The sequence below is a fragment of the Bos indicus genome, chromosome 2 (assembly GCF_029378745.1).
Source record: "Bos indicus isolate NIAB-ARS_2022 breed Sahiwal x Tharparkar chromosome 2, NIAB-ARS_B.indTharparkar_mat_pri_1.0, whole genome shotgun sequence".
Taxonomy (NCBI): domain Eukaryota; kingdom Metazoa; phylum Chordata; class Mammalia; order Artiodactyla; family Bovidae; genus Bos; species Bos indicus.
This window is the reverse complement of record NC_091761.1, coordinates 20,916,996-20,943,463: the sequence shown is the minus strand read 5'-3', so window position 1 is coordinate 20,943,463 and position 26,468 is coordinate 20,916,996. Positions and strand designations below refer to the sequence as shown.

Sequence of the window (26,468 nt, the reverse complement as noted above, 5' to 3'; positions counted from 1 at the left end):
AATAAAAATCACACTAAGTATGAGGACATTCGCTTCAGCCATGTCCTATTCTCTGAGACCCTATGGACTGTAGCCTGCTAGGCCCCACTGTCCATGGGATTCTCTAGGTAAGAATATTGGAGTGGGTTGCCATGCCCTCCTCCAGGGGATCTTCCTGAACCAGGGATTGAACCAGCATCTCTTAATGTTTCCTGCATTAGCAGGCAGGTTCTTTACCACTAGCACCACTTGGAAAGCCCAATTTTAAATTCAAAATGAATCAAACAGAATCAAAATGAGATCAAAAACTACTATTTTATGATAAACAAAAGGAAGAAAACAAAGTTTAAAGTAATGATACAGAATAGCTGTTAAAAACATAAATTCTGGAATCAAATTGTTTGGATTTAAATTTTAGCTGCTGCTGCTGCTAAGTCGCTTCAGTAGTGTCCGACTCTGTGCAACCCCATAGACGGCAGCCCACCAGGCTCCCCTGTCCCTGGGATTCTCCAGGCAAGAACACTGGAGTGGGTTGCCATCTCCTTCTCCAATGCAAGAAAGTGAAAAGTGAAAGTGAAGTCGCTCAGTTGTTTCTGACTCTCAGCGACCCCATGGCCTGAAGCCTACCAGGCCCTTCCACCCATGGGATTTTCCAGGCAAGAGTACTGGAGTGGGGTGCCATTGCCTTCTCCGTAAATTTTAGCTCCACCCTGTTTATTAGCTGTGTAGGAAGGCTTTTCCAAGTTGATGACATCTCTCAGTTCAGTTTCCTCATAATGAGAATACTTACCTCTTACAGTTGTTATAAAGAATAAATGAGATAAATCAACACAAAGAGCTTAGCCAGAGCATAAGAAAAGTACTTAATAAGTAATAACTATTAGAAGTGGTATACATTTAAAGGTTCCAGCTTGTACAATAAATCTAAAGCTGAGCAATCTAGAATTTCTAAAGTAATTATTAAAACAAAATATAGATATTAGTTTGCAAATTAAATGTTTTCCTAGAGTTATTTGTGAACTTGCTTAAATGCATTATATAAAACTTAAATCTATTACTCTAGCTTGCTATTAAATACTTCTTGAGATGAATGTTCTATAATACCAATAATTATCCCTTATCAGATTTTTAAATAATGATTCCTTATACATACAGGTAGAAGGTTTTGTCTTTGTTTTGGTATTAAGCTGTAGTAGCAAAAACATCATACAACAGTTAGGGGCCTATATTTTCATCCTAGCTGATACCACCATTTCCTTATGTGAACTAAAAGTCTTTTTATCCACGCTGGGTTTCACATTTCTTTAAAAGAGTGTTGGCAGAACTACAAAGACAATCCTCATATTTTCCCTAATACTGGTTTAAAGGCTTTCTGAACTATCGTGTTCAGTCCTAAGCGTCATACGAAGAAATTTCATTGACTAGGATTTTAGCAATGAACAGAAAAAGGTCTTTAAGTCTATGAATGATTAGCATATGCAGATGTGGACACTCAAATTTAGGGGAATTTGGTTCTTTATAAATGTGACCATGAGATGCAATTAGGTGGAACACAGAGATATATTTTCAGGAGAGTTTCTATTTTTGAATTTATAGAAATTCAGGTCTCTTTTGTTTAAATTGATATGATTCCTTTAAATAAAATAATAAATATCATACATCTGATATTTCCTCCTTTTACTTTCTAAATGATCTAAAGTCTGCATTCACTGTATCATCTTCTTCACATCCTACCATACTGCTAAGCTGCTAAGTCACTACAGTCTTGTCCGACTCTGTGCGACCCCTTAGACAACAGCCCACCAGGCTCCCCCGTCCCTGGGATTCTCCAGGCAAGAACACTGGAGTGGGTTGCCATTTCCTTCTCCAATGCATGAAAGTGAAAAGTGAAAGTGAAGTCGCTCAGTCGTGTCTGACACTCAGCGACCCCATGGACTGCAGCCTTCCAGGCTCCTCCATCCATGGGATTTTCCAGGCAGGAGTACTGGAGTAGGGTGCCATTGCCTTCTACACCTACTCATACTAAGCTCCTTTAAATTCGGCTTCTGCCCTACTTTTCTATCCAATTTGTTTTCTCAATATGTCAATGGCCTTTTATTAACAAAAATGACTCCATAACCTTTTTCTTCCCATATAGGCAAAGCTTTAAGGGAAAAAAGAAAAGAAGAAAAACTTTCCTAACAGTTCATTCTTCAACCCAATGCAATATGGTTTTTGTCCTCCTCCTTAGCTACCAAAGTATCACCTACCACTAGAAGTACTATTGCTTTGGTTACCAACTTATAACATCACCATTACTGTTATTATACATGGTGGCAATGGTTTCGTCACTAAGTCATGTCCAACTCTTGTGATCCCATTGACTACAGTCTGCCAGGCTCCTCTGTCCATGGGATTTTTGTTATTATATATATATTTTATCAAATCCCTACTATTTGCTAGGAACTATATGAGGCATTTTACTTGCGTTTACTAATTTCATACAGTACTCAGACCAACTTTTTGTGAAAACTCCTATCCTGTTTTCAAAAGAAACCAAAGCTCAGAAGTCAAGTACCTTCCCAAAAGTCTTACAGTATAATAAGAGATGGAGCCAGGATTCAAATCCAAGGTTTTATGGCAGATACCCTCACTCTGTTATATATCCTGTCAGATTCAATGGACTCATTTCTCTTCTATCCACTTGACCCTTTACAGAATATGGCAGTGGGTATAATCCCTACTTATGCTTCAACTTTCTAGATGTCAATTTAGTTCTACTTTTAATTCTGATCTTTTTTTTTTTCCTGGGATGCTCTTTCTCCATCTACCCTTAAATGCTAATGTTCTTGCAGGTTTTCTTACTCCATTTTCTCTCCCTGGAGAGAAAATTTCACTTGATTGCATAGTTTCAATAAATATCACTTATACTTCCCAATGATTCCTAATCTGTATCTATAAATTCAACTTTTTTCTAAGCTCCACTTGAAATAATTATCTATACCTTATATTACCTGGATTTAACTCCCACTTAATAGATACAAAAGCAAATTCATTATCTTTAACACAAATCTACTTCAATTCTTAATGTTCCTTATCTTGCTTAAAATACTAACATCTAAACAGCTGCCCAAGCCAAAAACCTTTACTCCTCCTTCCACTCCACACTTTTCAAATCTAATCACCATCAAGTCCTGTCAATCTACTCTTAAGTCTGAATTCTCTCTTAAATCTCTTCCAACATTGTTGCAATAATCTATCTAGTGCAGGCCCTTATCTTTTACCTATATTAGCTGGTATTCTAATTCATCTCCAGATGTTCAGCCTGGCATTCTGGAATCCATTATCCATGTTACAAAAAAAAAAAAAAAACAAAAACAAACAAAAAGGCTGTTGTTTCTAAAACACAAAGCCTCCAGTGGCTTTCCATGTTACATCTAAAATAAAGTCCCAAGCTCTGTAATGTTGCACACAAAATCTTTTCATAATTACCCCTTTGTTGCTGCTGTTATTCAGTCCCTAAGTCCTGTCTGACTCTTTGTGATCCCATGGACTGCAGCACGCCAGGCCTCCCTATCCTTCACCATCTCCTGGAGTTTGCTCAAACTCATGTCCATTAAGTCAGTGATGCCATCCAACCATTTCATCCTCTGTCATCCCGTTCTCCTCCTGCCTTCAATCTTTCCCAGCATCAGGGTCTTTCCAATGAGTCAGCTCTTCTCATCAGGTGGCCAAAGTACTGGAGCTTCAGCTTCAGTATCAGTCCTTCCAAATGAATACTCAGGGTTGACTTCCTTTAGGACTCACTGGCTTGATCTCCCTGCAGTCCAAGGGACTCTCAAAAGAGTCTTCTCCAACACCGCATTCAAAAGCATCAATTGTGCGGTAGCTTGTACAACCTGTTTTTATTCCAATTCCAAAGAAGGGCAATGCCAAAGAATGTTCAAGCTACTGCACAATTGCACTCCTTTCACACGCTGCTGCTGCTGCTGCTGCTGCTGCTGCTGCTGCTGCTAAGTCGCTTCGGTCGTGTCCGACTCTGTGCGATCCCATAGATGGAAGCCCACCAGGCTCCCCCGTCCCTGGGATTCTCCAGGCAAGAACACTGGAGTGGGTTGCCATTTCCTTCTCCAATGCATGAAAGTGAAAAGTGAAAGTGAAGTCCCTCAGTCCTGTCTGACTCTTAGCGATCCCATGGACTGCAGCGTACCAGGCTCCTCCGTCCATGGGATTCTCCATGCAAGAGTACTGGAGTGGGGTGCCATTCCTTCAAGCTAGAGTTCAACAGTACATGAACTTAGAACTTTAAGATATACCGGCTAGATTTAGAAAAGGCAGAAGAACCAGAGACCAAATTGCTAACATCCATTAGATCATAGAGAAAGCAAGGGAATTCCAGAAAAACATCTACTTCTGCCTCATTAACTATGCTAAAGCCTTTGTGTTGATAACAGCAAACTGGAAAATTCTGAAAGAGATGGCAATTCCAGACCACCCTACTTGCCTCCTGAGAAACTTCTATGCAGGTCAAGAAGCAACTGGACATGGAACAACGGACTGGTTCAAAATCAGGAAAGGAGTATGTCAAGGCTGTATATTGTCATGCTGCTTATGTAACTTACATACAGAGTCAAAGTGAAAGTGTTAGTTGCTCAGTCATGTCCTATTTGTTGCCTGCTACATTGAGAATTTCAGCCTAATTTCAGGAGACCATACAAAAAAGCTTTCTTTTTCAAACATTCTCAAATATTATTATTTTCTAATAGTACATATGACATGCCAACATTTAGTTGAGTTCACTTTTTTGTTGCTCTGCTTTTTAAAGAACTATAAAGCAAAATGTACTTTCAATTTATCTAAACATTTATTTTTCTTCATCACCTTGATAATTTATTTCTAGTTCTCTCTTATCTCTCAACGTTAATCAACCTGCACCTTGCAGTTCGTCAAGGTCTCATTTGGTTAGTCACATTTTTTATAACATTCAAACAAAATTTGTGAGTTCTTTAAAAAAAAGTTTCCTATTAATTTCCTTTAACAACACATTTATTAAGCAACCACTATGAGTAAGGCACTTCAGAATGGGAGTCAGAGTTGTGTATAAAAGTGGCAAGCAAAGATAATACAAAATTACAAATTACACTAACTCAAGGTAAGTGCCACAAAAAAAGGAACTAACAAGGTACTATGGAGGGTTCAGGAAGGAGGATATTAAACTCAAAGATGGGCTGAAGAAAGGTTTTGTGGTAATAGTGGCATTTAAGATAAACACTGAAAAATGAATAGGGGTAGAAATGCCTTTGTTACCTGTATTAAGGTATATGTGGCACTTTTAAAATAAAAGTCCAAAATTATTTGAGTTGCCTCCATTAAAATGGAAGAAAGAGAATGTCTATGTCTCCTCCCTTGAATCTGTACTACTGCTGTTTGACCAACAGAATACAGGTTCTAGTTTTCAAAACTACTTTCTGTCTCTTGGGCAGCTTGCTCTTAGAATCCAGCCACCATATTAGGAAAGTACAAGTGGCTCCACTAAAGAGATCCATGTGGAGAGGAACCAATGGCCAGCACCAACTTGTCAATCATGTGAGTAAGCCATCCTGGTAGTAGTTCCTCCATCCCCAATCAGGTAGTTCCAACCCATGTTGGGTAGAGACGAGATATTTCTACCAAACTCTGTCAAAATTGTAAATTCATGAGCAAAACAAATAAATGTTGTTTTCAGTTCAGTCCAGTCGCTCAGTCGTGTCCGACTCTTTGCGACCCTATGAACCACAGTACACCAGGCTTCCCTGTCCATCACCAACTCCCGGAGTCCACCCAAAGCCATGTCCATTGTGTAAGCCACTAAGATGTGGAGTGGTTTGTAATACAATAAATAAAAGCACAGCTATAACATGTAAGAACACCCAAAAAAGTGAATTTGCTATTTTATGTCTTCCCAGATTTTGTTAATCAAATGTACGTCCCCTGAAACCTCAAAATATGAAATATCATTGGGTTTGCTAACAAAAGCAAAAAAGATTAATGATTTCTACTTTAATCTTCCATATATGCCATGGAACACGAGTAAACTGTAAAAACCTATTTAAATAAGTTGTAATCCATTTGCCAGAACCATTCAATTTTTTTTCAAAACTTTTTGATTTCAAACTTAGCTGTGGCACGATTTTGACTTCTGACTGACCTTCCTTTTATTAACTTATTTATTAGCTAGTTATTATTTATTAACTAGTAGAGATGCAGGGTTATATACAAAGGTAAAAGAGAATGTATGAGTGCCTTCCTTTTAAAACAAATATAAGAGGATCTGTTAAGGGTTTATTTTCAGCTATCAGATGACATTCTCCAAAAATCTTATCAGCCTTCCTACTTCAGTCATTCACTGTTACGGTCATAACCTAGTTCTAGAACCTTGCCATCAAGTTCAAGCATCCCACTCTCAAATCTCACTTACATTTCCTACTTCCTTCCTCTATGACTCTTTCAATTCCAAGGGGATCTCAGTTCAGTTCAGTTCAGTTCAGTCGCTCAGCCGTGTCAGACTCTTTTCGACCCCATGGACTGCAGCACGCCAGGCTTCCCTGTCCATCACCAACTCCTGGAGTTTACTGAAACTCATCAAGTCAGTGATGCCATACAACCATCTCCTCCTCTGTCGTCCCCTTCTCCTCCCACCTTCAATCTTTCCAACCATCAGGGTCTTTTCAAATGAGTCAGTTCTTCTCATCAGGTGGCCAAAGTACTGGAGTTTCAGCTTCAGCATCAGTCCTTCCAATGGATATTCAGGACTGATTTTTTAGGATTGACTGGTTGGATCTCCTTGCAGTCCAAGGGAGTCTCAAGAGTCTTCTCGAACACCAGTTCAAAAGCATCAATTATTCAGTGCTCAGCTTTCTTTATAGTCCAACTCTCACATCCATACATGACTACTGGAAAAACCAGAACCTTGACTGGATGGACCTTTGTTGGCATAGTGATGTCTCTGCTTTTTAATATGCTGTCTAGGTTGGTCATAACTTTTCTTCCAAGGAGCAAGAGTCTTTTAATTTCATGGTTGCAGTCATAATCTGCAGTGATTTTGGAGCCCAAGAAAATAAAGTCAGCCACTATTTCCACTGTTTCCCCATGAAAGTGCCATGAAGTGATGGAACCGGATGCCATGATCTTAGTTTTCTGAATGTTGAGCTTTAAGTCAACTTTTTCACTCTCCTTTTTCACTTTCATCAAGAGGCTCTTTAGTTCTTCTTCGCTTTCTGCCATAAGGGTGGTGTCATCTGCATATCTGAGGTTATTTATATTCCTCCCGGGCAATCTTGATTCCAGCTCGTGCTTCATCCAGTCCAGCATTTCTCATGATGTACTCTGCATAGAAGTTAAATAAGCAGGGTGACAATATACAGCCTTGACGTTCTCCTTTCCCAATTTGGAACCAGTCTGTTGTTCCATGTCCTGTTCTAACTGTTGCCTCCTGACCTGCATACAAATTTCTCAGGAAGCAGATCAGGTGGTCTGGTGTTCCCATCTCTTCCAGAATAAGGGGATCTATAATCCATTAATTATTAAAGAGGTCAGCAAACTTTTTTTGGTAAAAGATCACATAGTGAATATTTAAGACTTTGTAGATAACATATGGAATTCTGTTGCATATTCTTAATTCTGTGTTTTGTTTTGGTTTTTCTGGAACTTTTTTTTTTTTTTTTTGGTGTATGGCATGGGGATCTTAGTTCCTTTCCTCAACCAGGGATTAAACCCGTGCACCCTGCATTGGGAGCACAGAGTCTTAACCACTCAATGGCCAGGGAAGTCCCTTGGAACACTTAAAAATGTGTAACTCTAAGCTCAAGCACCACAGAAAACAGATCTTGGCCCAGATTTGCAGACTGAAGACTGCAAACCCCTGTATTATTAATAATACTACCAATAGCTTTTGACTGTCCATCATCCCCCTGTTATATCATTTCCTTTATGATCATCTCAGATTCAATAACACATCACTATAATTACCTCCTTGCATACAACTTCATCTCCTTGCCCTTTGATAATCCATTACACTAAAGCCCAACCCTGCTTAAAATCAACTCTCTGCCTACTCCAAGCCTGCACTCACACAGCTAAACTCAACTGGAAAACATTCAGACAACTATTCTTTAAATACGTAACTATTAACTTTAAAGTGGACATAAATGTCCCCTGGTATTCCTACATTCTGAGAATTATTTTATTCCTTCTCTTCAGGTCCCTCAACATCTTCCTCATCCTCACTCTCATTGAGAAAATAAACACAATCAGAAAACAATTCCAATCACCTACCTATAACTGCCTAAGTTCTCTGTCTGCCTTCCTAATACAGATGAAGTGAGCACACTCCTATCAAGAGCCCACTCCACATTTGTACACTAAATCCCATTCCTTCTTGTCTCCTCATGGATGGTTCTCCACCAACCGTCGCACTCTCTCCAAAATCAATCATCTATGTTTTCTAGGCCATTCCAAGTAGCACATAAACATGCTATCATTTCTTCCACACATCATGTTCACCCATACATACATATATACATCCATACAAAATGCTCCAGCTACCCATGTTTTTCAAGTCTCTTTACTCAAAAGAATTGTCTCTTCTCATTGTTTACAACTTCTCTACTCGCTTACTTTCTTAAATCTACTCTAATGAATCCATTCCTCCACCAAAACTGTTCTTTTCAAGGTCATCAAGTTCCTCAAAATTGCTAAAATCAATGGCCAATTCTAGATCTTCAACTTATTTGGCAGCAGTATTTATCACAAATGATCACTACCTAGAAACTCTTCAATTAGTGTTCAGGACACCACATACTTTTGGGTTTCCTATCTCACTGACCATTTCTCAGTCTCTTTTTCTGGTTCTTCTTCATTACTCCAAATATCTTAATGTTAGAGTACCCAAGGGTGGACTTGGTCCTTTCTCTTCTTTCTCCACATTTACATCCTTGATAACTTCATCTAGTTTCATGGTTTTAATACAATCCACAAACTGATGACACCCAAATTTGTACCTCTAATCCAGATAATTTCTGTTTGCCAGACTCATATTCAACTACTTCCTTAGAATCCCTACTTGGACACCTGTCTAATAGGCATCTCAAAGATACATATCCAAAATCAAACCCTGTTCTTCATCACCTCATCTGAACCCCCATTCAAAAAGTGCTTCTTTTGTAACTTCTACCATCTCAGTGGGGCTTCCCTTGTAGCTCAGTTGGTAAAGAATCTGCCTGCAGTGCAGGAAACCTGGGTTCGATCCCTGGGTCAGGAAGATCCCCTGGAGAAGGAAATGGCAACCCACTCCAGTATCGTTGCCTGGAAAATCTCATGGACAGAAGAGCCTGGTGGGCTGCAGTACATGGGGTCGCAAAGAGTAGGGCACAACTGGGCGGCTAACACTTACTTACTTACTTACTTACTTACCATCTTAGTAAATACCTTACCAGTTACTCAGGCCAAAATCCTGGAAGTTATCTCTGACTTCTCTCTGACCCCAACCATACCCAATCCATCAGGAGTTCTTTTGGGTTCTAACTTTAAAATATATGCAGAATCTTAAACCACTCCTATGATACTAAAAGGTTCAGGTCACATCAATGCTTTCCCAGGTAACTGCACTCCACTTTTGTTTCCTTTGCACCCCCAACATAATCACCTTTCTTTTAAAATACAATTTAAATCATGTCAATCCTCAGTTCAAAACAAAAGACAAAAAAAAAAACTTTTTTAAAAACTAAAAACTGAAGTTCTTGCAATGGTCTGCATTCTACAAGATCCCACATGACACGATCCTTTGCTGCCTCTTTTATTGCCTCTCTTACTATTGTCCCAATTGTTCAACCCAGTCCCAGCCATATTGGCCTCCATGCTATTTCTAGAGTAATCCAGGCATGCTTTGTATTCAATTTTTGCACTTAACGATCCCTCTGTCTGGAATGTAACTTCCCTCAGGTATCTGCATGACTCATCCCCTCACCTCTTTCATGTGTGTATGTGTGTTAGCTACTCATTCATGTCTGACTCTTTGCAACCCCATGGACTGCAGTCCGCCAGGATTCTCTGTCCATGGGATTCTCTAGGCAATAATACCAGAGTGGGTTGCCAGTTCCTTCTCCAGGGGATCTTCCTGACCCAGGGATTAAACCCAGGTCTCCCACATTGCTGGCATATTCTTTACCATCTGAGCCACTAGGGAAACCCTTTCATAACTTTGATCAAATGTTACCTCCTCAATGTGGCATTTCCTGACAGCCCTATGTAACATTAAAACCCCATTCTCACTCAAGACACTACCTATGCATTATCCTTTTATCATTTTCCTCCAACATTATACAAATAAATTGATAAAATTGTCTACCCCCACCAAATGCATAAAAGGTGATTTTTTTTTACTATATTTTGTTCACTACTATGAACTCAGGGCCTAAAACAATGCCTGGCAGTACATACTCACTAAACATTTATTTTAAAACAAAACAACAACAACAAAAAATCAGATTAGCACATACAGGTCAAATTTATTCCCCTATACCAATTAAAACTTTAAAAAGAAATTTTTCACTAGCCCCAAATATCTATATTAATTTATCCTAGAGAAGCTATTCAGGAATCCGCACTATAGCGAATTCAGTTTTTCACTAAATCCAAACTTCATTACTTTTTAATCCAGTAAGGATATAAAATTCTTCCATTTCTCAGTCCCTTTTTTCTATAGAACTAAAATAAATGCTGCACATCTAGTAACCATATAACTCTACTTAATACATATATGTGTATATATACACACGGGCTCCCCAGGTGGCACAGTGGTAAAGAATCCACCTGCCAATGCAGGAGATGCAAGAGATATGGGTTCAATCCCTGGGTTGAGAGGATCCCTTGGAGCAGGAAATGGCAACCCACTCCAGTATTCTTGCCTGGAAAATTTCATGGACAGAGGAGCCTAGTGGGTTACAGTCAATGAGCCACAGAGAACTGAGCAACTGAGCACACACACATATATACACATATACCTATTTTTTTGTCATTTATATTGGATTGGCCAACATGTTCATTTCCATAAGATATTATGGAAGTTTTTGGCCAAATCAATAACTTCATATCAAATGACAATACTGATTTTCTAAGATTAAGTACTCACTGATTAAAATTCCTTATTAAAAAAGAGTCAGGGTCAAACAGTTAAGATTATCAAAACCAAAGAAAAGTCCAAGAAACTGGCACAGCCAAATGAAACCTAATAAACATAACAACTAAATATATGTGAGATCCTGGATGAGATCCTGTAACAGAGAAAGAACATTAGGGAAAAACTAAGGAAATTATTATAAACCATGGACTTTAGGTTAATAATAGTGAATTACTGGTTCATCAATTTTGTTACTGGTCCATCAATTTTAACAAATGTACTACATTAATGTAAGACATTAATAATAAGGAGAAGGCAGTGCAAAGGTATATGGGAACTCTTTACAAAGCTATTGCTTTGTAAATTTTCTGTAAATCTAAAAATGTTCAAAAAGATTCAATCTACTAAAAAGGGGGAAGAGGGCCTATATCAAGAGTACAGAGTAGGATAAGCATGAGCTCACCTCCTCCCACAGGCACACCAAAATTACAACTACTTAGAGAGCAACCATCTCTGAGAATGACCAGAAGACAAGAAGAAAAGATTTCCCATAACTAAGATATAAAGAAGCCACAAAAAAGCAGGTAGGAGGGGCAGAGACACAGTCTATTCAGGACCCACCCCACAACCCCAGTGTGGCAACCCACAATGGGGAGGAAAATCACAACTATAGACGTCCTCCCCAAGGACTGAGGAGTCCAATCTGCACATTGGGCTCCCCAGCCCATGAGTCCCATACCATGATAAGCCCCCAAAATGTCTGACTTTGAAAATCAACAGGGCTCACATTTGGGAGAGCCAGAAGGGTGTAGGAAACTGAGACATAGCTCTTTAAAGGTGCAGGAAAAACACACACACAATCTGAAATTAAGCACAAGGCAGCAGTGTGAAAGACGCCAGGGTCAGACCTGTCTGCTGATCTTAAGAAATATTCTGCTGGGACTCCCCCTGAGTACTGAGACACTGTCAGCAGCCACTTTTGTGATCTCATATTACCTTGATGGCACTAGAAGTTGCAGGTATTTTGGAATCCTCTCTTGAGCTTATTAACACCAGGGGCCTGCCCCACCTACCAGTGTGCTAACAGAAATTGCATGGCAGCAGGCCTCTGAGCCAGATGTGAAGAGGCTGCATTGTCCACCAACGTACCCCTGGTAATAACATGAAGCAGGTCATCTCAGCTACCTGGGCCCAGGGGGCATGCTCCACATACGAGCAAACCCGTATCGGTTGGTCCTACAATAGAAAGGTGCATATAGTCCACAAGGGTACACCCCTGAAGCATCTTCTGATGGACAGAAGCAAGCATGCACCTGGACACCTCCTACATAAGACCACTTCTCCAGGATCAAGAAATGTAATGGGCCCACCTAACACAAAGAAACAAACAGAGAATTAGGCTAAATGAAAATGATCCAAATGAAAGAACAAGATACTCTTAGAAAAATGACTAAATGAAATGGAAATAAACTATCTGATAAAGAATTGAAGGTAATAATTATAAAGATGCTCACCAAACTCAGAATAAGAATGGATGACCCCAATGAGAACTTCACAGAGACAGAAAATATGCTTAAAAATCAGAGCTGAAGTACAATAACCCAAATGGAAAACATACTAGAGGGAATCAATGGGAGATTAGATGATACAGAAGAACAGACTGGTTATCTGAAAGACACAGAAGTGGAAACCACCCATGCTGAACAGAAAAAAGGATAAATAACTCAGAAAAATGAGAATAATTTAAGGCAGGGGGTCTCAAACCTTTGGGATCTAATGTGATGTGAGGTGGAGCTGATGTAATAATAAAAGAAAGAAAGTGTACAATAAGTGTAATGTGTTTGAATCATCCTGAAACCACCTCTCCTCCCCAGTCCATGAAAAAACTGTCTTCTGCACCAATCCCAAGGGCCAAAAACACTGGGGACCACTGGTAAGGGACCTGGGGGACAACATCAAGTTAAGTGCACTAACATTCACATTACAGGAATTCCAGAAAGAAGAGAGACAGACAAAGGGTAGAGAAGTTATTCGAAGAAATAACGGCCTAAAACTTCCCCAGTGTGAGGGAGGAAACAAATATCCAGGTCCTGGAAGAACAGACAGTCCCAAAGAAAATAAACCCAATGAGGTCCACACCAAGACACATTATATATAAAATGTCAAAAGATAAAGAGAAAATCTTAAAAGCAAGAGGAGAAAAACAACTAGTTACCCATAAGACTATTGGCTAACTCTTCAGCAAAAACTTGAGAGGTCAGAAGAGTGGCACAATATATTCAAAGTAATGGAGGGAAAAAAAGAAACTTCAATCAAGAAAACTACCCAGCAAGGTTATCATTCAGAATTGAAGGAGAGATAGAGTTTTACAGACAACAAAAAGCTGGAGGAGATCACTACCATTAAACCAACCTTATAAGAAAAGTTCATACTGTTCATGGGGTTCTTGAGGCAAGACTACTACAGTATTGAGAACCCCATGAACAGTATGAACTTTTCTTGTAAGGTTGGTTTAATGGTAGTGAACTCCTCCAACTTTTTGTTGGTCCACTACAGAAGGCAATGGCAAACCACTTCAGTATTCTTGCCTTGAGAACACCATTAGCAGTATGAAAAGGGAAAAGGACAGGACACGGAAAGATGAACTCCCCAAGTCGGTACGTGCCCAATATGCTACTGGAGAAGAGTGGAGAATAACACCAGAAAGAATGAAGAGACGGAGCCAAAGAGAAAACAACACCCAGTTGTGTACGTCCCTGGTGATGGAAAAAAGTCCAATGCTGTAAAGAACAATATTGCATAGGAACCTGAAATGTTAGGTCCATGAATCAAGGTAAATTGGAAGTGGTCAACAGAAGATGCTAAGAGTGAACATCAAAATTTGATGAATCAGAGAACTAAAATGGACTGGAATGGGAGAATTTAACTCAGATGACCATTATATCTACTACTGTGGGCAAGAATCCCTTAGAAGAAATGGAGTACCCTCATAGTCAACAAGAATCTGAAATGCAGTCCTTGGGTGCAATTTCAAAAATGACTAAATGATCTCTGTTCATTTCCAAGGCAAACCATTCAATATTACAGTAATCCAACTCTATGCTCCAACCTGTAATGCTGAAGAAGCTGAAGCTGAACAGTTCTATGAAGACCTACAAGACCTTCTAGAACTAACACCCAAAAAAGATGTCTTTTCCTTATAGGGGACTGGAATGCAAAAGTAGGAAGACAAGAGATACCTGGAGTAATGGGCAAATTTGGCTTTGCAGTACAAAATGAAGCAGGGCAAAGGCTAACAGAGTTTTGCCAAGAGAACGCACTGGTCTTAGCAAACACCCTCTTCCAACAACACAAGAGAAGACTCTACACGTGACCATCACCAGATGGTCAATACCAAAATCAGATTGATTATATTCTTTGCAGCCAAAGATGGAGAAGCTCTATTTGGCCAGCAAAAATGAGACCAGGAGCTGATTGTGGATCAGATCAAGAAGGTATTGCAAAAGTCAGACTGAAATTAAAGAAAGTGGGGAAAACCACTATACTATTCACGTATGACCTAAATCAAATCCCTTACAACTATACACTGGAAGTAAGAAATAGATTCAAGAGATTAGATCTGATAGACAGAGTCCCTGAAGAACTATGGACAGAGGTTCGTGACACTATATAGGAGGCAGAGATCAAGACCATCCCCAAGAAAAAGAAACACAAAAAGGCAAAATGGTTGTCTGAGGAGGCCTTAACGTAGCTGAGAAAAGAAGAGAAGCTAAAACAAAAGAGAAAAGGAAAGATATACACATTTGAAGGCAGAGTTCCAAAGAATAGCAAGGCAAGGTAAGAAAGCCTTCCTCAGTGATCAATGCAAAGAAATAGAGGAAAACAATAGAATGGGAATGACTAGAGATCTCTTCAAGAAAATTAGAGTTAGTTACCAAGGGAACATTTTATGCAAAGATGGGTATAATAGAGGACAGAAATGGTATGGACCTAACAGAAGAAGAAGATATTAAGAAGAGGTGACAGATTACACAGAAGAACTATACAAAAAAAAATCCTCATGACCCAGGTAACCAGAATGGTGTGATCATCCACCTAGAGCCAAATATCCTAGAATGCAAAGTCAAGTGGGCCTTAGGAATCATCACTACCAACAAAGTTAGTGGAGGTGATGGAATTCCAGTTGAGCTATTTCAAATCATAAAAGATGATGCTGTGAAAGTGTTGCACTCAATATGCCAGCAAATTTGGAAAACTCATCAGTGGCCACAGGACTGGAAAAGGTCAGTTTTCATTCTCAAAGAAGTGAAAGGAATTTGGTCAGTTTCAATCCCAAAGAAAGGCAATGCCAAAGAATGCTCAAACTACCACACAACTGCACTCCTCTCGCACACTAGCAAAGTAATGCTCAAAATTCTTCAAGCCAGGATTCAACAGTACGTGAACCATGAACTTCCAGATGTTCAAGCTGGATTCAGAAAAGGCAGAGGAACCAGAGATCAAATTCCCAACATCCACTGGATCATTGAAAAAGCAAGAGGATTCCAGAAAAACATCTACTTCTGCTTTATTGACTACGCCAAAGCCTTTGACTGTGTGGAACACAACAAACTGGGGAAAATTCTTAAAGAGATGGGAATACCAGACCACCTGAACTGTCTCCTGAGCAACCTGTATGCAGATCAAGAAGCACCAGTTAGAACCAGACATGGAACAACAGACGGGTTCCAAATCGGGGAAGGAGTACGTCAAGGTTGTATACTGTCACCCTGCTTATTTAACTTACATGCAGAGTACATCATGCAAAATGCTGGGCTGGATGAAGCACAAGCTAGAATCAAGATTGCCAGGAGAAATAGCAATAACCTCAGATACACAGATGACACTACTCTTATGGTAGAAAGCAAAAAACTAAAGAGTCTCTTGATGAATGTGAAAGAGGAGAGTGAAAAGTTGGCTCAACATTCAGAAAACTAAGATCACAGCATCTGGTCTCATCACTTCATGGCAAGCAGATGGGGAAACAAGAGAAACAGTGAAAGATTTTATTTACTTGGGCTCCAAAATCACTGCAGATGGTGACTGTAGCCATGAAATTAAAAGACTCTTGCCCCTTGGAAGAAAAGCTATGACCAACCTAGACAGCATATTAAAAAGCAGAGACATTACTTTTCCAACAAAGGTCCATCCAGTCAAAGCTATGGTTTTTCCAGTGGTCATGTATGGATGTGAGAGTTGGACAATAAAGAAAGTTGAGTGCCAGAGAACTGATACTTTTGAACTATGGTGTTGGATAAGACTCTTGAGAGTCCGTTGGACTGCAAGGAGATCCAACCAGTCTATCCTAATGGAAATCAGTCCTGAATATTCACTGGAAGGACTGATGCTGAAGCTGAAACTCCAATACTTTGGCCACCTGATGCAAAGAGCTGACTCATTTGAAAAGACCCTGAGCTGGGAAGGAGATCGAAAGCAGGAGAAGGGGATGACAGAGGATGAGACAGTTGGATGGCATCACCGACGCAATGGATATGAGTTTGAGCAAGCTCTGGGAGTTTGTGATGGACAGCGAAGCCTGGCGTGCTGCAGTCCACAGAGTTGCAAAGAGTCAGACACGACTGAGTGACTGAACTGACAAGAAAAGTTAAAGCCACTTCTCAGGAGGAAAAGAAAAAAAAAAACTAGAAATAAGAAAATTATGAAGGAAAAGTCTCACTTGTAATGGCAAATATATAGTGGAGGAAGTGGATCAGTCACTTATAAAGCTAGTAGAAAGGATGAAAGGCAAAAGTAGTAAAATCATCTTATCTACAATAAGTAGTTAAGGGATACACAAAATTAAAAATGTGAAATAAGACATCAAAAACATAAAATATGACGTGGGGGGTAAAAATGAAGGGCTTTGAGAAAGCATTTGAACTTAAACAAGATCATCACTTAAAACAGACAGCAATATATAATACATATACAGAAACAAATAAAAGTACAAAATACACACACAGAACAAAAAAAGAATCCAAACATAATGCTAAAGACAACCATAAAATCTCAAGAGAAGAAGAAACAGAGAAGAACTACAAAAACACCAGAAACAAATAACAAAATGGCAATAATTATATATAAATGGACAAAAATACTGTAATCAAAAGACAATGGATGGCTGAAGGGATTACAATATCAAGACCCATACATAAACTGTCTACAAGACACTTCAAATTTAAAGATACTTATAGATGTAAAGCAGAGGAATAGGAAAACATATTCCATACAAATGGAAATAAAAAGAAAGCTGGGTCAACAAGACTTACATGAGAAAAAACCAGACTTTAAAGCAAAAATTGTAACAAGAAACAAAGGGCATTACACAAGGATAAACGGATGAATCTAACAAGTCATATCACTTGTAAATATCTATGTGACCAACATAAAAGCATCTAAAAATATAAAGCAAATATTAACAGACATAAAAGGAGAGACAATAACACAATAATAATAGGGAACTTTAATGCCCCATTTACATCAATAGATAGAATAGCCAGACAAAAATCAATTTAAAACATTGGTCTTACATGACACATTATACCAGAAAGACTTTATATATAAATACACTAAGCATTCCATCCAAAAGCAGCAGAATACATTCTTTTCAATTGCACATTGAACATTCTCCAAGATCACATGCTTGGCCACAAAACAAGTCCCAATAAATTAAGAAGACTGAAATTATATCAAGCATCTTTTCTGACCACAAGAGTATAAGACTAGAAAACAATTACAAGAAAAAAATAGAAAAATACAAACACACGGAGGCTAAGCAATATGCTACTAAACAACAAACTGGTCAACAAAGAAATCAAAGGGGAAATTTAAAAATACCTTGAGATAAACATACCTTGATATGTTTGATAAACATATCAAATCTATGGGGCACAGCAAAAGCAGTTCTAACAGCTAAGTTTACAATGATACAAGCCTACTTAAGAAATAAGAAAAACCTCAAGCAAACCATTTAACATTACACCTAAAGAAACTGGGGGAAAAAAAGAATAAACAAAACCCCAAAGTTAGCAGAAGGAAGAAACTAAAAAAGATCAGAGCAGAAATAAATGAAACAGAAACTAAAAAATAATAAAGATCGGTGAAACTAAAAACTGATTCTTTGAAAAGATAAACAAAATTGATAAAACTTTAGCCAGACTCATCAAGAAAAAAAGACAGGACCCAAATAAATAAAAGCAGATAATAAAAGAAGTTACAATCAACACAACCAAAACACCACAGAAAGAATCATAAAAGATTACTATGAATAATTATAAGCCAATAAAATGCACAAAGGCTTCCCTGGTGGCTCAGTTGGTAAAGATTCCATCTGCAATGCAAGAGACCACCTGGAATGTAGAAGACCCGGGTTCGTTCCCTAGGTTGGGAATATGCCCTAGAGAAGGAAATGGCAACCCACTCCAGTATTCTTGCTTGGAAAATCCCATGAACAGAGGAGCATGGCAAACTACAGTTCATGGGGTTGCGAGAGTCAGACACAACTTAGCAACTAACCCACTACCACCACCACAAAATGCACAAAGCAGGAGAAATGGATGAACTCCCAGAAACATACACTCTCCCAAGACTGAATCATAAAGAAACAGCAAATACGAACAGACTATAGTTATCAATAATGAAATTGAATTGGTAATCAAACAAAACCCCAACAAAAGTCCAGGACCAAATGGCTTCACAGAGAACTCTATCAAACATTTAAAGAAGAGTAAATACCTACCCTTCTCAAACTATCCCAAAAAAAGAAGGATCACTCCCAAATTCATTCCAACAGTGTTCCCTTTACGCTTATACCAAAATCAGATAAAAACACTATAAAAATATTATAAGCCAATACTCCTGGATAAACAAAGATGCAAAAATCTTCAATAAAATACTAGCAAACCAAATTGAAGAATACATTAAAAGAATCATACACCACAATCAAGTGGGGTTTATCCCAAGGATGCAAGGATGATTCAATATCCAAAAATCAATTAATGTTATACACCATGTTAACAAGACAAAAGATAAAAAGATAAAAATCATGATTATCTCAATATATGTAGAAAAAGCATTTGACAAAATCCAACATCCATTTATGATAAAAACTCTCAACAAAATGGGTATGGTGGAAATATACCTCAATATAATAAAGTCCATATATGACCCTCTGCTTATTTAACTTACATGCAGAGTACATCATGAGAAATTCTGGGCTGGATGAAGAATAAGCTGGAATCAAGACTGCTGGAAGAAATATCAAAAACCTCAGATATGCAGATAACACCACTCTTATGCCAGAAAGCGAAGAAGAACTAAAGACCCTCTTGATGAACGTGAAAGAGGAGAGTGAAAAAGTTAGCTTAAAACTCAACATTCAGAAAACTAACATCATGGTCTGGTCCCATCACTTCATGGCAAATAGATGGGGAAATAGCGGAAACAGTGATGACTTAATTTTGGGGGGCTTCAAAATCACTGCAGATAGTGACTGCAACCATGAAATTAAAAGACTCTTGCTCCTTGGAAGAAAAGTTATGCCAAACTACACAGCATATTAAAAAGCAGAAACATTACTTTGCCAAAAAAGGTCCACCTAGTCAAAGCTCTGATTTTTCCAGTAGTCATGTATGGATGTGAGAGTAGGACTGTACAGAAAGCTGAGTGCTGAAGAATTGATGCTTTTGAACTGCGATGTTGGAGAAGACTCTTAGGAGTCCATCGGGCTGCAAGGAGATCCAACCAGTCAATCCTAAAGGAAATCAGTCCTGGTATTCACTGGAAGGACTGATGTTGAAGCTGAAATGCCAATACTTTGGCCATCTGATGCGAAGAACTGACTCAATGGAAAAGACCCTGATGTTGGGAAAGATTGAAGGCGGGAGGAGAAGGGGATGACAGGGGATGAGATGGTTGGATGGCATCACTGACTCAATGGACATGAGTTTGAGTAAACTCCAGGAACTGGTGATGGACAGGGAGGCCTGGCATGCTGCAGTCCATGGGGTTGCAAAGAGTCAGACACTACTGAGTGACTAAACTGAACTGATGACAAACCCACAGCTAAGACTCAGCAGAGAAAGCTGAAACCTTTTCCTCTAAGATTGGGAAAGAGACAAAAATACCCACTGTCACCACATTTACTCAACATGTATTGGAAGTCCCAGCCACAGCCATCAGACAAGAAAAAGAATCCAAATTGGAAGAGAAGAAATAAAACTGTCACTATTTGCAGAGAACATGATATTAAATATACAAAACCCTAAAGACATCACAAAAAAACTTTCAAACCAACTTATGAATTCAATAAAGTTTAAGAATATGAATTTAATATATGGAAGTCTGTTTCATTTCTATACACTAATAATGTAGTATCAGAAAGGAAAAAAATTAAGAAAACAATCACATTTATAACTGCATCAAAAAGAATAAAATAACTAGGAATAAATTTAAGTAAGAAGATGAAAGACCTGTACTCTAAAAACTGTAAAATACTAATGAAAAAAATTGATAATGAAACAAATAAAAGGAAAGATATACCATGCTCATGGGTTGGAAGAATTAACACTCAAAATGTCCATACTACAAAAAGCCATCTACAAATTCAATGCAATCTCTATCAAAATATCAATGGCATTTTACACAAAACTAGAAAAAATAATCCTAAAATTGATATGGAACCACAAAAGACTCCAAATAGGCAAAGAAGAACAAAGAGAGTTAGCATACTCCCAGAGTTCAAATTATACTACAGAGGTATAATAATCAAAGAGCTTCCCAGACGGCACTAGTGGTAAAGAATCCACCTGCCAATGCAGGAGACATAAGAGACATGGGTTTGATCCCTGGGTCTGGAAGATCCCCTGGAGGAGGGCATGGCAACCCACACCAGTATTCCTACCTGCAGAATCCCATGGACAGAGGAGCCTGATGGGCTACAGTCCATGAGGTAGCAAACATTCAGACACAACTGAAGCAACTTAGCACGCATGCCAATGCAGGAGACACGGGTTCAGTCTCTGGGTTGGGAAGATCTCTTCGAGGAGGAAATGGCAACCCACTCTCGTATTCTTGCCTGGAAAATCCTATGGACAGAGGAGACTGACAGGCTGAAGTCCACGGAGTCACAAAGAGCCAGACACAACGAAGTGACTGAGCATGCATGCACACATACTAATCAAAATAGTGCAGTGCTCACAAAAGCAGTCACATAGATCAACGGAATGGAACAAAGCTCAGGAATAAGCCATGATTAGAGTCAATTAATCTACGACAGAGGAGGCAAAAATATCAAGTGGTTAAAGTCTCTTCAATAAATAGTGTTGGGAAAATTGGACAGTTAAACGCAAAAGAATCAAACTAAACCACTTTCTTATACCATATACAAAAATAAACTCAAAATCAATTAAAGACTAAAAATATAAAACCCCTGTAAGAAAACATAGGCAATAAATCCTGACAACAATATATCTTTTTGTATCTATCTCCTCAGCCAAGGGAAACAAAAGCAAGAATAAACAAACAGGACTTATAAAACTAAAAACTTTTGCATAGCAAAGAAAAACAACAACAAAAGAAAAAGGCAACCTTTTTATTGGGAAAAGATATTTGCAAGTGATATATCCAACAAAGGGCTAATATACAAAATATACAAATAATATACACGACTCAATATCAAAAAACCAAGCAATCTGACTAAAAAATGGGCAGAGGAACAGAAAGAAACATGTTTTCAAAGATGACACACAGATGACCAACAGAAACATGAAAAGTTGCTTAATGTCACTATCAGGGAAATGCAAATCAAAATCACGATGAGGTATCACCTCACACGTGTCAAAATGGCTATTACCAAAAAGACAACAAATAAAAAGCATTGCCAAAGAGAAAAAGGAACCCTCTCATGTTGGTGGGATAAATTGGTGCAGCCACTATAGAAAACAATATGAAGGTTGCTCAAATAATAAAAAGAACAACCAGACGATCCTGCAATTCCACTCCTGGGTTTCTATTTGAAGAAAACAAAAACACTAATTTGAAAAGATATATGCACACCTATGTTCATAGCAATATTATGTCAAATAGCAAGATATGGAAGCAGACTAAGTGTCCACCCATAGATAGATAAAGAAAATATGGTATACATTTATGTATACAATGGACTACTACTCAGCCATAAAACAGAATGAAATCTTGCCATATGCAACAACATGAATGGACCTATGGGTTATTCTGGTAAGTGAAGTAAGTCAGGCAAAGAAAGGTAAAAACCAGATGATTTCACTTATATGTCATACCTATAAACCAAAACAAACAAAACAGAAACAGACTCAGATACAGAGAACAAACTGGTAGTTGCCAGAGAAATGGGGAGTTGGCAAATGGTCAAAATAGGTGAAGGAGATTAAAAGGTACAAACATCCATCCAGTCACATAATAAATAAGTTTTGAGGATATAATATAATGTACAGCATGAAGAATATAGTCAATAATATGATAATAACTTTGTATGGTGACAGATGATTGCTGTAGTTTTCAAGGAGAGCATTTTTAATGCATATAAATGTTGAATCACTATGTTGTACACCTGAAACCAATACTGTATGTCAACCATACTTCAGTAATTTTTTAAAAAATAAACACAAGAGATAAAAAGGGGGTAGGAGGCTGGCAGTCAGGTTAGTATTATGTCAGTAAATACTATATTCCTTTTAGTGCTAAACCTAAACAAATCAAAAAATACTATTCACAAATTTCATAATAAATCTTAGTATAATACACATTGTGTTAAGTCATTTCAGTCATGTTCAACTCTTTTCGACCCTATGGACTATAGCCCACCAGGCTTCTCTATCCATGGGCTTCTCCAGGCAAGAATACTGCAGTGAGTTGCCACGCCCTCCTCCAGGGGATCCTCCCGACCCAAGGATTGAACCCACATCTCTTACATCTCCTGCACTGGCATGCAGGTTCTTTACCACTAGCGCCTCCTGGGAAGCCCATAATATGTATCATTTACACCTAATAATAAAAAATGAGAGAAAGCTATCTATTATACATGAATCTAAGTTCTGGTTTAGTAAATATTAAAGAAAGGTAGTAAAATAAGGACACCCCAATTAGATTCAGTTTGGAGAGCAGATCTGTTCAAGGGCCACATAATGTACATACAAACACCCTTTAGTAGTTTTTCCCCTTTCCTATTATATAAGCTCAGAAATAGGTGAAAGAAACAAAAGCGAAAAAAAGGAGGAGGGAAGAGAAAAGAGTAACAGGGAGGGAGGGAGGGAGGAAAAAAGGAAGGGAGGGAGGGACTAACAATGGTTTAAAGCAAAGAAATAAAGACAAGTTTAAACTCACAGAAACACAGAACTTAAACATAAATAAAATGTATGACTAAGTCACCTATCAAAATAACAGTAACAAGATCAAAGTAACATGAAAACTGTAATTCTCAATAAGGGGAATAAAGTTGAGATATAGTTTATAATTTTTTTTAAATAGGGGGAAAAATTCCAAATAGTAATTAATATCTACAGATATTAATAAAGTTACGAATAAAGTTACAAATACTAGAATAGTGTACCCCAGAAAAAATACTTTAAAAAATAGATAAGCTTCTTAAGGTCAAAAGCCATACTATATTCATCTCTTTATTCCCCCTGGTGTCTACACATAAGAGTTATTTAATACCTTTTTTTAAGTGAACAATTCATTTGTATTATAGCTAAATGTTAATTTTCCCTAAAAGAATATCCAAAAGTAGTGCTTCAGGAATCCAAATCAGAGAGACCAGAGACGGTTTTTCTACAGTTACAATATGACATCAGAAGAAAAAAAGTTTGAGTTTCAAAAGTTTCTAAGGAAAGATAAGTTCAGATTCTTAAATGAATTAATGCTGCCTAATTATTAATAAATGCTTAAGAAAGTCATACATATGCTCTTTTATAACGAGAGAAAATAGATTTAAAGTAACAGCATCAGCTTTCTGCAAAATATCACATTTTAAAAATACATTCATGAAGGTTATTTCAAAAGTATTTTTGTAAAGTTAGTTAATAGTTATATAAGTAAAAAGTATAGAAACCTGGCCTGCAGGCCACAATATTTTTCATAATTTCTAGTAAGAAGTATAAATTGTAAAAATATTTAAACTGATTATGAAAGTAGGTGTTACACTGTAAAATAATTTTCTTTTCTTCAGCCATGCCATGCAGCTTGCTGGATCTTAGTTCCCCAGCCAGGGACTGAACCCATACCCCCTGCAGTGGAAGTACAGAGTCCTAACCACTGGACCACCAGGGAATTCCCTAAGATTAATTTATTTTAATCATCTTTAAACTTTAACATAACTTTTGATAAACTTCTATATTCATCAAAAGAGCAGGCTAATATTTCTATTAACCAGAATTCTACTTATGAAAGATGGCAGAGATGAGATCCTTTCCACATTCCTCCACCAATTAGAACACCTAAAACTATTAAGGCTTATTAATATCCCTGGTCACTGTGGAAATTAATAAAAGTACTGACTTCTCAAAGTTCTAAATACCACCCTAACTTTATAAACCAGGCTCCAATTCTGATGATTTATAAGAGTAAAAATTAAATACAGTATATTCTGTATTGCAACAAAAGCCTTACAAACTACAGACATACCTCATTTTACGGTGTTTCACTTTATTGTGCTTTATGTATACTGAGTTCGTTTTTTCTTTTCTTTTTTTTACAAAATAAACTATACAAATTGAAGGTTTATGGCAACTCTGCATTATCAGATGATGATTAGCATTTTTTAGCAACAAAGTATTTTTTAATTAAGGGATATACATTTTTTTCTTGACATATTGCTATTGCACACTTAACAGACTACATTATGGTGTAAACATAACCTTAATATATACCAGGAAACCAAAAAATTCATGTGACTCACTTTATTACGATATTTACTTTTGGGCGTGGTCTGGAACCAAACCTGCAATATCTCTGAGGTATATCTATGTATTATTATATTCTAGAGACAAGAACAAAAAGGGAAGCCAGTGCAAACTCAAAAATATCTTTTCACACACTAGTCATGGGAATTCTTTATATAATCACTTAATAATATTTTTTAAATTATGTAATATTTAATGATATAATAGTAATGGTTTCACTAGTAATCTGGCAATATAACCTCAAAAAGAAAGAGTTAATGCTATTATATAGCAGTAATTCAATATTCTTCTCATTTCTAAATTATTTTCCTCTTCCTAACTAAAAGTGTTATTTTAGAAGAAACTCAAATTTGACAAAAATCTTCATTTAATTTCCTCAAAAATAAATCAGAAAAATGTAGGAATTTTCATAATAGCAGATATTCCAGGAGGCTCTTATTTAAAGGGGGAGGAATTACAAAATATTGGTAAAATCACTTAAATTTCAAAAGACTGTAACCAATTATATATTTAATCTCAATAGATAACATCTTTAATGAAAAATGAAATAAACTTACTGCCATCTACTTTAAGTCATATCTCAAATAACCAAATACAAATTAATATAAAAGCATTTTACATTTTTCAGACCTCTATCACACTTTTGAACTCACTTGGGTAAACAGGGATCTTTCCAACAGCAGCAGCAGTTTCTACAAAGTTTATTTACCTTGTCCAGGTCTTGGAGTTACAGTTGCTCCAGCAGACGGTGGCTCAAACTCCTATCAAATACAGTAATGTTATTACAGTGTCCTACTATAATGGGCAATTTATAATAAAATGGTGATATCACAGCCTTACCTTTGCTTTCTTTGAATCTGGATCAAACCTTTCAAGAATTAATTTAGCTGTTTTATAAGTTTCTTTTTCCATGACTTCTTCAAGCTGCAAACAAAAATTTCCACAAATTGTCACATTTTAAAACATTCATACACTACATATTTTTATAAGTCCTATTCAAAAAGTATTCAAGTACAAGGCTTAAAATAAATAGCACATAATACATCCAGATAGCACGAAAGACTTCCTACATTCAAATAATAAAATTCAGAATTTAAAATAGCTTCTAACCTCTAATATGCTACTTGTATTCAACAGCTTTACTACAAGGAAATACCAAATATTGCTAATTGTTTACGTATAATGAGGAGAATAATTACATGCACCAACTTCAATAATGGAATGTGCAAAAATCTATCAGCCATCATTATTGGAAGTTATTAGACATGACAAGCAAATGACAGGCAATTCCTCAGATTTATTTCCTCATAGCACTTAATGCTATTAATTTAAAGAAGGTCGTTAGCCAAGAGCTTTACAAAATAAAATCTCTGTGCCAA

At 37.5% G+C, this 26,468-nt stretch overlaps 1 protein-coding gene across 6 annotated transcripts in view; it reads right to left on the bottom strand.

Annotated features, from left to right (window-relative positions):
* The window catches only part of LNPK (lunapark, ER junction formation factor), a 98,006-nt gene that overhangs the window by 30,515 nt on the left and 41,023 nt on the right, over positions 1-26,468 (bottom strand). For all 6 annotated transcript variants that reach the window (XR_011570762.1, XM_019970477.2, XM_019970485.2 and 3 more), the window contains 2 exons: positions 25,930-26,013; positions 25,799-25,850 (listed from right to left, as the gene is read on the bottom strand). Coding sequence is in view for 5 of the 6 variants with exons in the window: in XM_019970477.2 (XP_019826036.2) it covers positions 25,799-25,850; positions 25,930-26,013 (136 nt within the window). In the remaining variant the exon portion in view is untranslated. The remainder of the gene's footprint in view (positions 1-25,798; positions 25,851-25,929; positions 26,014-26,468) is intronic.